Source organism: Caretta caretta, chromosome 7 (genome assembly GCF_965140235.1).
Source record: "Caretta caretta isolate rCarCar2 chromosome 7, rCarCar1.hap1, whole genome shotgun sequence".
NCBI lineage: Eukaryota > Metazoa > Chordata > Testudines > Cheloniidae > Caretta > Caretta caretta.
The window spans coordinates 78,868,563-78,881,591 of record NC_134212.1 but is presented as its reverse complement, the minus strand read 5'-3'; the positions used below and the strand labels follow the sequence as shown (position 1 = coordinate 78,881,591).

Sequence of the window (13,029 nt, the reverse complement as noted above, 5' to 3'; positions counted from 1 at the left end):
GCAGTGTGCCCTTGTTGCCAAGAAGGCCAACAGCACATTGGGTTGTATTAGTAGGAGCATTGCCAGCAGATCGAGGGAAGTGATTAATCCCTTCTGTTCAGCACTGGTGAGGCCACACCTGGAGTATTGTGTCCAGTGTTAGTCCCCCCACTACAGAAGGGATGTGGACAAATTGGAGAGAGTCCAGTGGAGGGCAACGAAAATGATTAGGGGGCTGGGGCACATGACTTACGAGGAGAGGCTGAGGGAACTGGGATTATTTAGTCTGCAGAAGAGAAGAGTGAGGGGGGATTTGATAGCAGCCTTCAGCCTCCTGAAGGGGGGGTTCCAAAGAGGATGGCTCTAGACTGTTCTGAATGGTAGCAGATGACAGAACGAGGAGTAATGGTCTCAAGTTGCAGTGGGGGAGGTTTAGATTGGATATTAGGAAAAACTTTTTCACTAAGAGGGTGGTGAAACACTGGAATGCGTTACCTAGGGAGGTGGTAGAATCTCCTTCCTTAGAGGTTTTTAAGGTCAGGCTTGACAAAGCCCTGGCTGGGATGATTTAACTGGGAATTGGTCCTGCTTCGAGCAGAGGGTTGGACTAGATGACCTTCAGGGGTCCCTTCCAACCCTGAGATTCTATGATTCTAAGCAATGGTCTCAAGTTGCAGTGAGGGAGGTCTAGGTTGGATATTAGGAAAAACTGTTTCACTATGAGGGTGGTGAAGCACTGGAATGGGTTACGTAGGGAGGTGGTGGAATCTCCATTCTTAGAGCAGTAGACCTACAATTCTTCCATAAGGAGTTCAGTCACAAATTTAATTAACACATTATTTTTTTAATGAGCGTCATCAGCATGGAAGCATGTCCTCTGGAGTGGTGGCTGAAGCATGAAGGGGCATATGAATCTTTAGCGCATCTGGCACATGAATACCTTGGAATGCTGGCTACAAAAGTCCTATGCGAACACGTATTCTTACTTTCTGGTGACATTGTAAACAGGAAGTGGGCAGATTTATCTGGCTAGTTTGACCTCATACTCCAACTCTCTGCCCCAACTGTGAGTCCCTCATCCCTGGCCCCACCCCGGAGCCCACATCCCCAGCCAGAGCCCTCATACCCCTGCACCCCAACCCTCTGCCCCAGCCCTGAGCCCCCTCCCACACTCCAAACCTCTTGGCCACACCCCGACCACATGAATGCTTTGTGCACCAATATGGAGGGCACCCAGGCAGCATGGAGAAGGAAACTGTCTGATGTAAATGCAGAGGGCACAAAAGCTGGTGTAGGGGAAAGGGAAAGGAAGTAGATTAGACAAGGAGGCAGGAGAGAGAAATTGGAACTGGCTGGGCAAGGACACTAGGACTAGGGGCTGAGTGGTAGAAGAAACTGGAACTGGGAGTCTGAGAGAGGGAATATAGGAGACTGGGGCTGGGAGCTTGCAAGTGTGAGACTTGAACTGATTACGCAAGGAGAATAGGAGCCAAGTAAAGAAACAGGGTGCGGGGAGGAACTGGCTATGGGAAAGAACTCTGAGGAACTTGCGGGATGGAGTGGAGATTGTTACTGGCTGGACAATGAGACTGATTCTGTGAACTAGCAGTGGGGGAGGAACACAGGGAGGGAGAGGAGACACACCTGACAAGTAGGTAGGGTACGGGAGGAGCACTGGCATTGGCTGGGCAAACAGTCTGGGAGTGAGGAGGGAATTAGTATATGGACAGGGGGCGACTAGGTCTGGCTGAGCAAGAAAACTCTTGGAAGGCACAGGAAAGAAAAAGGGTCAAACTTGGGGAAAATGGGCAGAAGAGGAGTCTTTGCCCACGAGATACACTCCCTGTCAGACCCAGGAGTGGAATCCAAGATTCCAGAGTCTCATGGTTCCTCTGCTGTCAGCAATTATCAGTGAAATCCACTGGCAAAGTATGTGTCTCATCCCTCTCTAATGCTGGTCCACATATGGGATGACAACCTACTATTGCTATCAGTTGCTCCATTAGTTCAAGTGGCAAACATCTGTGTCGTGGATCTAAGATTCCAATCCTGCTGATGAATCATGGGTGTCAATATGATGCTGCATGATGAATTTTCTAGTTTTTTCAGTTTGCCCTTTTAAAACCCGAGGAAACTACAGGCAAAAACCTGTGTTAAAAACATTTGGGTTGCTATGTCAAGCTCTCAAAAGTTAGCAAATGCCAGGATTAAGTTTGTCCATGCAACTTTAATTCAGTCCCCTTGTCATATGCATTATGTTACTGTCTTTAATTACATGATCACATACTATTTTTTCCATTGGACCCCTTCTACATTCAGAGCACAGGGTGGAACTGCTTTGGGGTGAATCAAGGTTGAGTAGTGAGGGACACTATTGCCTGCAGGGTCCCTGTTGCTTTTGCTGCAGAATTTGGAAGGTGTGTAGTGAATGAGGCAGTGGGTTGCAGAAAGAGAAAGAATGATCTCCTGGTTAAGGTACTTGAAAGCTGCCTTGGGGGAAGTACTATCCCTGTTTCTGCCACAAAGTTACCATGTGATATTTAGCAAATCACTTAAATCATACTTTTTCACAGGTGCCCACTAACTCTGTTTCTCATTTTCTGGGTATCCAAATTGGGACCCTGAGGTCTGATTTGCAGAAGTGCTGAGCAGTCACAGCTGCAACTGAAGTCAATAGGAGCTGTGCTTTGAACATACCAAGTGCAATATAATGCTAAGTTATTTTAGAAATCAGGTCCTAGACGTCTCAAATTGAGCTCCCAAAATTGTGGAAACATTTGATCCTTATCTTTGTGCCTCAACTCCCGAACTGCAAAATAGGGTTAAAACCACCCCTTCTTCTGTCAGAGGTGTCGTAGAAGGTAAATCAATGTTTGTGATGCATTCAGATACTGTAGTGATGAGAGAGAGGCCAAGTATACACTATAAACTTGCAGTGGTACAACTAGGTCACTCGTGTGTGAAAAATCCACACCCCGAACGACGCAGTTGTACCAACCTAACGGACGGAGTAGACAAAGCTGTGTCGAAAGGAGGGCTTTTCTTGTTGACATATCTACTGTCTCTCGCAGAGGTGGATTAAATATGCCAATGGGAGAAGCTCTCCTCTTGACCATAGTCGTGTCTTCACCGAAGCGCAACAGCAGCGCAGCTGCACTACAACAGCATTTTAAGTGTAGACCTGCCCAGAGATCATGAAAGTGAGTGGCATACATTTCTAATGCGCATGGTTGTGGGAAAAAGCTTGAAAACATGAACCCTATAGCCTCAGAAAGCAGAAGGCATGATTTTTAATGCTTTAGGGTGACAGTGCTGAGCAGTCTTATCTATGTTGTGTACATCGCCTTCTTTTGGACTTGAATTTGTTCAGATACTGTGCATATACTTTTAAAGGATCGTGTTTAAGATTTCTTTAACAAGTTTACACTTTTTAAAACTAGAGCACAATTCTTTTTTTTTAATTAAGCTAAAGTTACAATAAAATGTTAAAATATACTACATCGTACATTACTTTTTCAGGGTCAGATTAATATTCAAAGAACCCGGCAAAAAGTTATGGTTTGCTGGCTGTTTTCTTATCAACATCTTTTTAAATCAAAATGATACATACCTTCCAAATATGACAAGACATCCTCAGCATACAATCTATTTTCTGTTCTAATCCAGACGATGTCTTGATGCCCTTTACTAAGTGGATTTTCTCACACTTATTTGCATATGGCTTTATTGCCAAAGCAACCAACAAGTTGGATAAGGGCAACCCTGTGTCATTCCCTAGACAAATTAAAAGGCAATGACTGATGGCCATTAACCAAAGCAGATGCTTAAGGATCAGTATACAGGACCAGTGTGCCTCTACAAAACTGATTTTAAAAAACCAAACTTTACTAAAATCTGTCTGAAGTACTCCCACTCCAGCTGGTCACAGGCTTTCTCAGCACCCATAGAAAGAAACACACAGGAAGAATTTCAAGAATTAACACTGTAGATCAAATTCAGAGTTCTTCTGAGATTATCAGATAGATGCCTGCCAGCAATGAACTGAGACTGGTCTGGGTGAAACTATTTGTGCAAAATGACACTCAGACTTTTTGCTAGAAGCTTAGCATAAGTTTTAGCATCCATGTTAATTAAGAAATAGGTCTGTATGATACACAACTGGAATGATCTTTTCCTTCTCTAGGAATGAGTACAATTTCTGCCTCCGTCTATGAATCTGGAATCTTGTCTCCCTGCAATATACCGTTAAATCATTCATTTAAAATAGAACACAATTCTTTCCATCCGTTTGCAGCTTGTTATGGGGCCACTAGAAGAGACTTTGCTTTTCTGAACTACCTCAGTGGAAATAAACTTTGTGGTCAGTGATGGACAAACTTGGCAGCTGCAGAACCCAAACACAGAGATCTAAATTGTTTCTCCTGAAAAGGCATCTGAGCATGTGATCAGCTTGTTCAACAGTGTCCATATAATCTGCTGTGACACTCTTGCCTTTCAGCTTACTCTTCTATGGTTACCTTTCGTGATTCGGTTTTTTTCATGATTTGTCTTTACAGATGCAGCAAGTGTTAGTAAGATAAGAAAACCGTTATTTGAAAACATTCGCATAATTGACCTTAGAATCACCAAATCATGTTAAACATTCCCATGTATTCCAAAATGTCTTTTTGAATCAGAAGTAAAATGCACTGGCTGGCCAGTGTGCTAGATACACATCTGGTTTGTTAATCATTCCCTGCGCATTGTATTATAAATGCTACATGATCAAAAAAAAATTTTTTTGGCTGAATTTCTCAATGTTTTTCTGTAACATTTTCCTTTTAAAGGTCCATATTCCTTAAACGGCTATAGAGTGAGAGTATACAGACAGGATTCTGCCACCCAGTGGTTCACTGGTATAATTACTCATCATGATCTTTTTACCCGCACTATGATTGTTATGAATGACCAGGTAAATATTATGACCCTTATTCAGAAAAGTTTTATGCCCAATGTAAATGTTTGATATTTTTAAAGTGTTGTGGTGGTGTTAGATTTATTATGCTGTTCTCTTCAAATGGATACAAGTATATCCCTTATTAGTCTGAAAGTTGTGTTTAAACAATATGCATTTAAGCAATAAATCAACGTCTAAGATTTTAGGTTCTCTTATATAATCATTACCTGATTATTGAAATGCTTAAAATGAATCAGTCTCTAATATCTAGAACCAAGAATCAGTCTCTAATATCAACTCTGCTTCGAATTTGTTTCCTATCATTCCAGTGATAACTTTTTCAGAAGCAGTTAAAATCTCTTTGAGTCATGTGATATTAAGCATTTATTTTAGTAGCTTTCAGTTGCAGTTGGTACTATTCCTAAAAGTTTAAAACAAGGATTTTCATGGCAAAATGGAGAATTATATTCCAAGAGAAACCTGGGAGTATTGAATTAGTGTTAATATAGTAAATGACTTGTCTTCCTTGAAGTGACCAACAGAATCAAATGTCAGTATGCAAGTTTGTCTAACTTAATGTTCAAATTCTTTGTAATTAACTTGCAAATTTCTTTATATGAATCTGTCGTCTTGCTCTGCATTTTGCCATTCTCTTTCACCAGTTACTTTCCTCTTCTCTTTATAGCCAGATTGTATTCAGTTTTTAAAAACTTGCTTAATGATCATCCTCTAACAAGAGTTTGATCGCTTTTCAGTTTATCATTGTCAGCTTGGGGGAAAAAGGAGCCAATGTAATAGTGGTCTAATAAAACTGTTAACTTGAACACAAAATGATAATGCTTGGGTTTTGCTGCTTCCCCATTCCACTGAGAAGTCTTACAACAGGCTAGCTTGTCAAAATGAACTAGGGCTTTCCTTTGGATACTTTTTCAGTGTACCATATGAACTATGTATTTGGCACAAACATTGATGTAGGAAATATAGGGTAGACTATGTTTAAAAACCTGTTAATTATGGATTTCTTCTTCTTTTAATAAACCAGGTGTTAGAACCACAGAATGTTGATCCTTCTATGGTTCAGATGACCTTTCTAGATGATGTTGTTCACTCTTTGTTGAAAGGTGAAAATATTGGCATCACATCACGTCGCAGGTCTCGTTCCAACCAGAACAGCAACACAGCCCACGTAGATATATTTTCTTTTTCTACTTAAGTGATGTTTTGGTTTATTGTAAATGTTGAATATCTGTATTTAAACAGATTAATTAGGATCATGTTGGGTGAATTAATTATTTGATTATATTTAGGGGCATTATACACGTGCTCAAGCAAATAGTCCCAGACCAGCCATGAATTCCCAAACTGCAACACCAAAACAGAACTCTCACCAGCACCATCAACAACGGAATGCTCGTCCAAATAAAAGGAAAGGCTCAGATAGCAGCATGCCTGACGAGGAGAAGATGAAGGAAGAAAAATATGATTATATATGTCGAGGAGGTAGGAGCATTTTTGAAAGGGGAGGGGGAGAAATTCTTACAACTGTCCCTGACTAAAAATGTAATAATAATTTCTTTCTCCTCTACAGAAAATCCCAAAAGTAAACATAAACACTTCATTAGTAAAAGAAGAAAACCTGAAGAGGATGAAAAGAAACTAAGTATGAAAAGAGTGCGGACAGACAATATCTCTGACTACTCTGAGAGCAGTGACTCAGAAAATTCAAATAAAAGATTAACAGATTCTTCATCAGAGCAAAATTCAGAGAATGAGTTGAAAAGCAAGAACACTTCAAACATAAATGGAGAAGAAGGAAAATCCCAGAGTAGTGAGGGGGTAGAGGAACAGACACTAATAGATAGGCAGTCTCCATGGGATGAAATACAAGCAGATAAAAATCATCAAGATGCAGAAAGACCAAAGTCAGCTGAATTAGACCTACAAGAAAAAAAATCACTCCGTCCAGCAGAGCAGCTGAAATTTCATAGTCAGAGTGCCAGTGATGCACGTGTTCAAGAGTGCAGTGTAGAAAATCGGAATACTATGGAATTGTTAACAAATGAGCAGTTTGTACCCAGGCCGCCTACACCAAAATGTGGTGGTGATGCAACTACTGAAACCAATTCTGATGAGGAGAGCCAGGAAAATGCTGCAAGTACCTTTGGGTTGCAGAAACTTCAGAAAATAGTGTCCTGTGGCAGCAATTTAAAACATCAATTTACAAATGTAAATTTTCTAGAAGTAAGAAAACGAGAAACTGATCAAAGTTGGGTTAGCGATGTTGTCAGTAAAATGGATTTGATACAGTCTGGGATTATGAAAACGACAGTAAATGAACATTTAAATCCTGAAAAAGAAAAAGTTCAACATGGCTCATTTGTGTCTTCATTAAATGTAGTTTCATTAGCTGAAGAGGGTAAACTACATAAACAAAGTCCAGCCTCTGATGCTATGAAGTCAAAATCTAGTACTTCAGTTGATCATCCTAAAACAAAGTCATATTCTTCACCTGATGTTAAGCCTAAACTCACCCAATCTCCTGATACTGTGAAGTCAAAGGTTAGTTATCAGAACAGCCATGTTACTGGAGTATCAAGGTCAGCAAATAAAACTGAGCATGATATGCCTAGGTCTAGTTTTCATCCGGTTCCAGCTCGAGTTAGTGCGTTAGAAGCTACTAAAAGTCCTCTTATTATTGACAAGAATGAACATTTCACAGTATACAGGGATCCCACTCTTATTGGTCAAGAAACAGGAACTAATCACATTTCACCTTACTTACATCAGCATAATTATCCTCTTCATTCCTCATCCCACAGAACCTGTTTAAATCCGAACACGCATCATCCTGCATTAAGTGGTGCACCCCATCTGTTAACTGGGTCTTCAAATCAGACTCCATTATCTGCTATTAACACTCATTCTCTTAGTACTGCATCTCACCATTCTGTTCATCACCCTCATCTACTTCCTGCAGTGTTACCTGGAGTGCCTACAGCTTCCTTATTAGGTGGCCATCCACGACTAGAGACTGCTCATGCCAGCAGCTTAAGCCATTTGGCATTAGCACACCAGCAGCAGATGTTACAGCACCAGTCTCCACATCTTCTTGGACAAGCTCATCCTTCTGCTTCATATAATCAGATAGGACTTTATCCAATTATTTGGCAGTATCCAAATGGAACACATGCTTACTCAGGACTTGGTCTACCCTCCTCTAAATGGGTCCATCCAGAAACTCCTGTTAATGCTGAGGCTTCTTTAAGAAGGGTAAGTGATTCTGCTTTCTTAATTATTACTTTTAATAGTACTTTAAGGTCACTGGCCTGTATGCGCAAGTACAGTGGTTACAAAAATAATTGTTAGCTCATTTCCCAATAGTTGTCCATGAAAATGTTTTTTTTTTTCTTATATGCTCTTGGCAAAACTGCATAGAAGTATGAGTGTTCCAGTAAGATGACTGTTTCATAATGCACATGAATAGGGGGACCAAACTAAGATGGCATTGGCAACCTTCATTCTGGCCTTTTCTAGCTTTTGCATGCTTGACTTTTTTAATTTTAACTGACTTTTAACATAGCTGTTTTGGGGGTGGGGAGGGCGCAGTGGTTGTACATAACTTCCTACGTTTTTTAAAATACAGATTGAAGATATAAACATTTCATCATGTGAAACTATATTGGGTCATCAGTAAGGTTAGGACCTATAGATCCACAGCACAAAACTTTACCACTTGAATTAATGGTATAACTGGTAGCAATTCACTACAGGGACCAGATACTTCAAGGACTTTAAAAAAATCTTAAATTAATCTGTACCATAGAATCTCTATGAATAGAAATTCCATGCTTGAATAATGAGAGGCAGGAGGAATCTAGTACTGACCACCTGACCAGGATCATAGAATCATAGAATATAAGGGTTGGAAGGGACCCCAGAAGGTCATCTAGTCCAACCCCCTGCTCGAAGCAGGACCAATTCCCAGTTAAATCATCCCAGCCAGGGCTTTGTCAAGCCTGACCTTAAAAACCTCTAAGGAAGGAGATTCTACCACCTCCCTAGGTAACGCATTCCAGTGTTTCACCACCCTCTCAGTGAAAAAGTTTTTCCTAATATCCAATCTAAACCTCCCCCACTGCAACTTGAGACCATTACTCCTCGTTCTGTCATCTGCTACCATTGAGAACAGTCTAGAGCCATCCTCTTTGGAACCCCCTTTCAGGTAGTTGAAAGCAGCTATCAAATCCCCCCTCATTCTTCTCTTCTGCAGGCTAAACAATCCCAGCTCCCTCAGCCTCTCCTCATAACTCATGTGTTCCAGACCCCTAATCATTTTTGTTGCCCTTCGCTGGACTCTCTCTAATTTATCCACATCCTTCTTGAAGTGTGGGGCCCAAAACTGGACACAGTACTCCAGATGAGGCCTCACCAATGTCGAATAGAGGGGAACGATCACGTCCCTCAGTCTGCTCGCTATGCCCCTACTTATACATCCCAAAATGCCATTGGCCTTCTTGGCAACAAGGGCACACTGCTGACTCATATCCAGCTTCTCGTCCACTGTCACCCCTAGGTCCTTTTCCGCAGAACTGCTGCCTAGCCATTCGGTCCCTAGTCTGTAGCTGTGCATTGGGTTCTTCCGTCCTAAGTGCAGGACCCTGCACTTATCCTTATTGAACCTCATCAGATTTCTTTTGGCCCAGGATGGTGACGATGATTGTGAAATGCTCAGGGAGATTAGAGAGGCTACAAAAATGTAGTGCCCCCTATTCATTTGGTTCCTCAGCCTGGCTGAGGAAAGTTTTCCCACCAAAACTCTATAAACTGGGAGTCACTCTGGAGAGGGAAAGGGTCAAACTTGAGGGATCTTGCTTTCAGGTCCCCAAAGGCCAGTTCTCAAAAGGAACCCTGCATGCAGACCTGGGAGTCACCAGCCCCCCACACAGCCAGTGTTGCTTTCCCTGGCTCACTGCAGACTGTTCCAAAATGGCTTCTCACCTCTCCTGAGCTCCCAGGGAATGGCATCTCATTCCCTATTGGTTGCAGAGCAGACTCTGAGTGTGCCCTTGGCTTCCCCTCTCCCAGGGATAGTGTGCCCAGGATATAGTGTACTTGAACTTTCAGAAGGCCTTTGACAAGGTCCCACACCAAAGGCTCCTAGGCAAAATAAGCAGTTATGGGATGAGAGGGAAGGGATAAATGGTCAGTTTTCACAGTGGAGAGAGGTAAATAGCTGAATCCCTCAAGGATGTGTACTGGGACCAGTGCCATTCAACGTACTCATAAATGATCTGGAAAAGGAGGTAAACAGTGAGATGGCAAAGTTTGCAGACTATAGAAAATTGCTCAAGAGAGTTAAGGCCAAAATTCACTGAAAAGAGTTACAAAGGTGTCTCACAAAACTGGGTGAATGGGCAACAAAATAGCAGATTAAATTCAATATTGATTGGTGCAAAGTAATGCATATTGGAAACCATAATTCCAACTATACATTAAAATGATGGGGTCTAAATTAGTTGTTACCACTCAAGAATGAGATCTTGGAGTCATCATGGATAGTTCTCTGAAAACATCTGCTCAATGTGCAGCAGTAGTCAAAAACCATTAGGAAAAGGATAGCTAGTGAGACAGAAAATATCATAATGCCGCTATGTAAACCTACCCTTTTGAATACTGTATGAGTTCTGGTTGCTCCATCTCCAAGAAGATATTCTAGAGTTGGAAAAAGTACAGAGAAGGGCAGCAAAAATGATTAGGGGTATGAAATAGCCTCTATTTGAGGAAAAGGTAAAAAGACTGGTATCGTTCCTCTTAGAACAGCGATGATTTTGCTAGTGGTCTATAAAATCATGATTGGTGTGGAGAAAGAGAATAAGGAAGTCTTATTTACCTCTTCACATAACACAAGAACAAGAGGTCACCCAATGAAATTAATAAGCAGCAGGTTTAAAACAAACAAAACGAAGCACTTCTTCACACAACGCACAGTCGGCCTGTGGAACTCACTGCCAGGGGATGTTGTGAAGGCCCAAATAAAACTGGGTTCGAAAAAGAATTAGATAAGTTCATGGAGGATAGGTTCATCAATGGCTATTAGCCAAGGTGGTCAGGGATGCAGCCCCATGCTCTTGGTGTCCCTAAAACTCTCATTGCCAGAAGCTGGGACTAGATGAATCACTCGATAATTGTCCTGTTCTGTTCATTGCTTCTGAAGCACCTGGCACTGGCCGCTGTTGGAAGACAGGATACTAGGCTAGATGGACCATTAGTCTGACCCAGTATGTCCATTCTTATGTTCTTACGTTGTTAAGGGGATAAGACACTCATTTTGCCAGTGGATTTCACAGCTGTTTGGTAGATAGTAGAGGAATGTTGAGACTCAAGAAACTCTGGTTCAGTTCTAGGTTCTGTAGGGAAGTGTGCGCCAATGGTTATAAACTCTTTGGCCTTTGTCCACCTGTGTTCCTCACTGTCCCCCTCTTTTCCTGTCCATGTACACTCCTGGCTTCTGTCCCTCACCCCCTGCTCCTATTGAGACACAACCCTGGCACCTCTCCCTGCCGTCTCCTCTGCTCCCCACCCCTTGGCATGTGAGTCAGACTGATTATTTCTTCTCCTTCATGCTTCCTGAGTGCTAGCAGAGGAAGGATTGAGATGGTTTCAACAGCATCACTGTTTAGTTCAGTGACTGATGCTACAGTGTCCCCTGGCAACCAGGTGTAGCAATTGCGTAAAAAGGCTTGCTCAGCCTCTGCCACCTGGGATGCAGCATGCTCAGTTCAGTTCGGATGTAGGAATGTGCTCAGTTCAGTTGAAACCTTTGGAGAGCAATGCTTCCAGTCTTTATCAAACTTCTGTTGAACAATCTGATTTTCAGAGGCTTATATTACAGTCTAATTTTGCTTTTCACAGGGGTAGCAACAGGCAAGTCCCTAACACTAGGGCAACCTCCCTACCGAATTTTAAGTTCCTGCCTCACAACATGTAGGGTGCTTGAGCTTCCCAGTGTTTGTGTAAGAATATTTTAACATGGGCAAAACATCTTCCTTTTTCTGATACTCATTCTTAGAAATGGCTGAACTATTGTAGCTGAGCCTTTTTCCAAATAGTTCAGTCTAAGGCAGACACCTGGCTGGAAAATATCAAGTGATTAAAGTTTGGCCAAGTCATAAGCAGTTAAAAAAAAGGCCTCATGAGGGAAAGACGAAGGCAATCTGAACTGTAGGTGTCTCTGTCAGCTTCACCTGTAATGAAGGTATAGAAAAATAAACTAATTTCACTTAGGACTCTGAAGTCTATTGGTCTGCAGGTATTCAGTTTCTTAATTATATTGATAACAGCAATTGTTTTGTGCTGACTGTTGTCTTCTAGTTACAGCCCCAGCCAGAGTTCCCTCTAATTTTCCCCACCCATGTGCGGAATGAATTTTGTTATGTGCACCAATATGGAGGTGATGTGATGGGGTGGGGCCAGGGATGAGGGGCTCAGGGTTGGGGCACAGGGTTGTGGGGCAGGAGTGTGAGGGCTCTGGCTGGGAGTGCAGGCTCTGGGGTGGGGCCGGGGATGAGGGGTTTGGGGTGCAGGAGGGTGCTCTGCAGCTCTGCTGGAGAGAGAGGACCCCCCAGCTCTCTCTCCCCACAGCAGCACCTGGGCTTGAGGGGGGAAGGGAGAGGCGGCTCTCCCCGGTGCGGCAGCTCCAGGGCTGGGGCCACAAGATAGGTGGCCCGGCTCTGGCAGGTCCGGGCCAGGGGAGGGGTGTCATAGCAGATTCGGGCTTGGGGAGGGGTGCCCTGGCCGCAGTAGGTCCGGGCTGTGGCAGAATTGGGGCTGCGGGAGGGACTCTGCAGCAGGTTCAGGTGCCCTGGTTGTGGCAGAGTTGGGGCCGGGGGTGGTGCACTGTGGCAGATTTGGGTGCCCTGGCCGCAGCAGAGTTGGGGCTGGGAGGAGGGATGCCCTGGCCGCGAAAAGTGCGGGCCGGGGCTGGGTCGCCGCCCCCCTGGTCACAGCAGGTTGGGGGCCAGGCTAGGTTGGAGCTGGGGGAGTGGTGCCCCTCCCCCTGGCCAGGTCAGCTCCCCAGGCAGGTTCCCTGAGCGTCTGTGTGGCGCTAAATAGGC

At 43.2% G+C, this 13,029-nt stretch overlaps 1 protein-coding gene across 6 annotated transcripts in view; it reads left to right on the top strand.

Annotated features, from left to right (window-relative positions):
* JMJD1C (jumonji domain containing 1C) overlaps positions 1–13,029 on the top strand; it is a 310,246-nt gene that overhangs the window by 239,821 nt on the left and 57,396 nt on the right. For all 6 annotated transcript variants that reach the window (XR_012669363.1, XM_048857004.2, XM_048857005.2 and 3 more), the window contains 4 exons: positions 4,806–4,930; positions 5,958–6,101; positions 6,223–6,415; positions 6,504–8,185. Coding sequence is in view for 5 of the 6 variants with exons in the window: in XM_048857004.2 (XP_048712961.1) it covers positions 4,806–4,930; positions 5,958–6,101; positions 6,223–6,415; positions 6,504–8,185 (2,144 nt within the window). In the remaining variant the exon portion in view is untranslated. The remainder of the gene's footprint in view (positions 1–4,805; positions 4,931–5,957; positions 6,102–6,222; positions 6,416–6,503; positions 8,186–13,029) is intronic.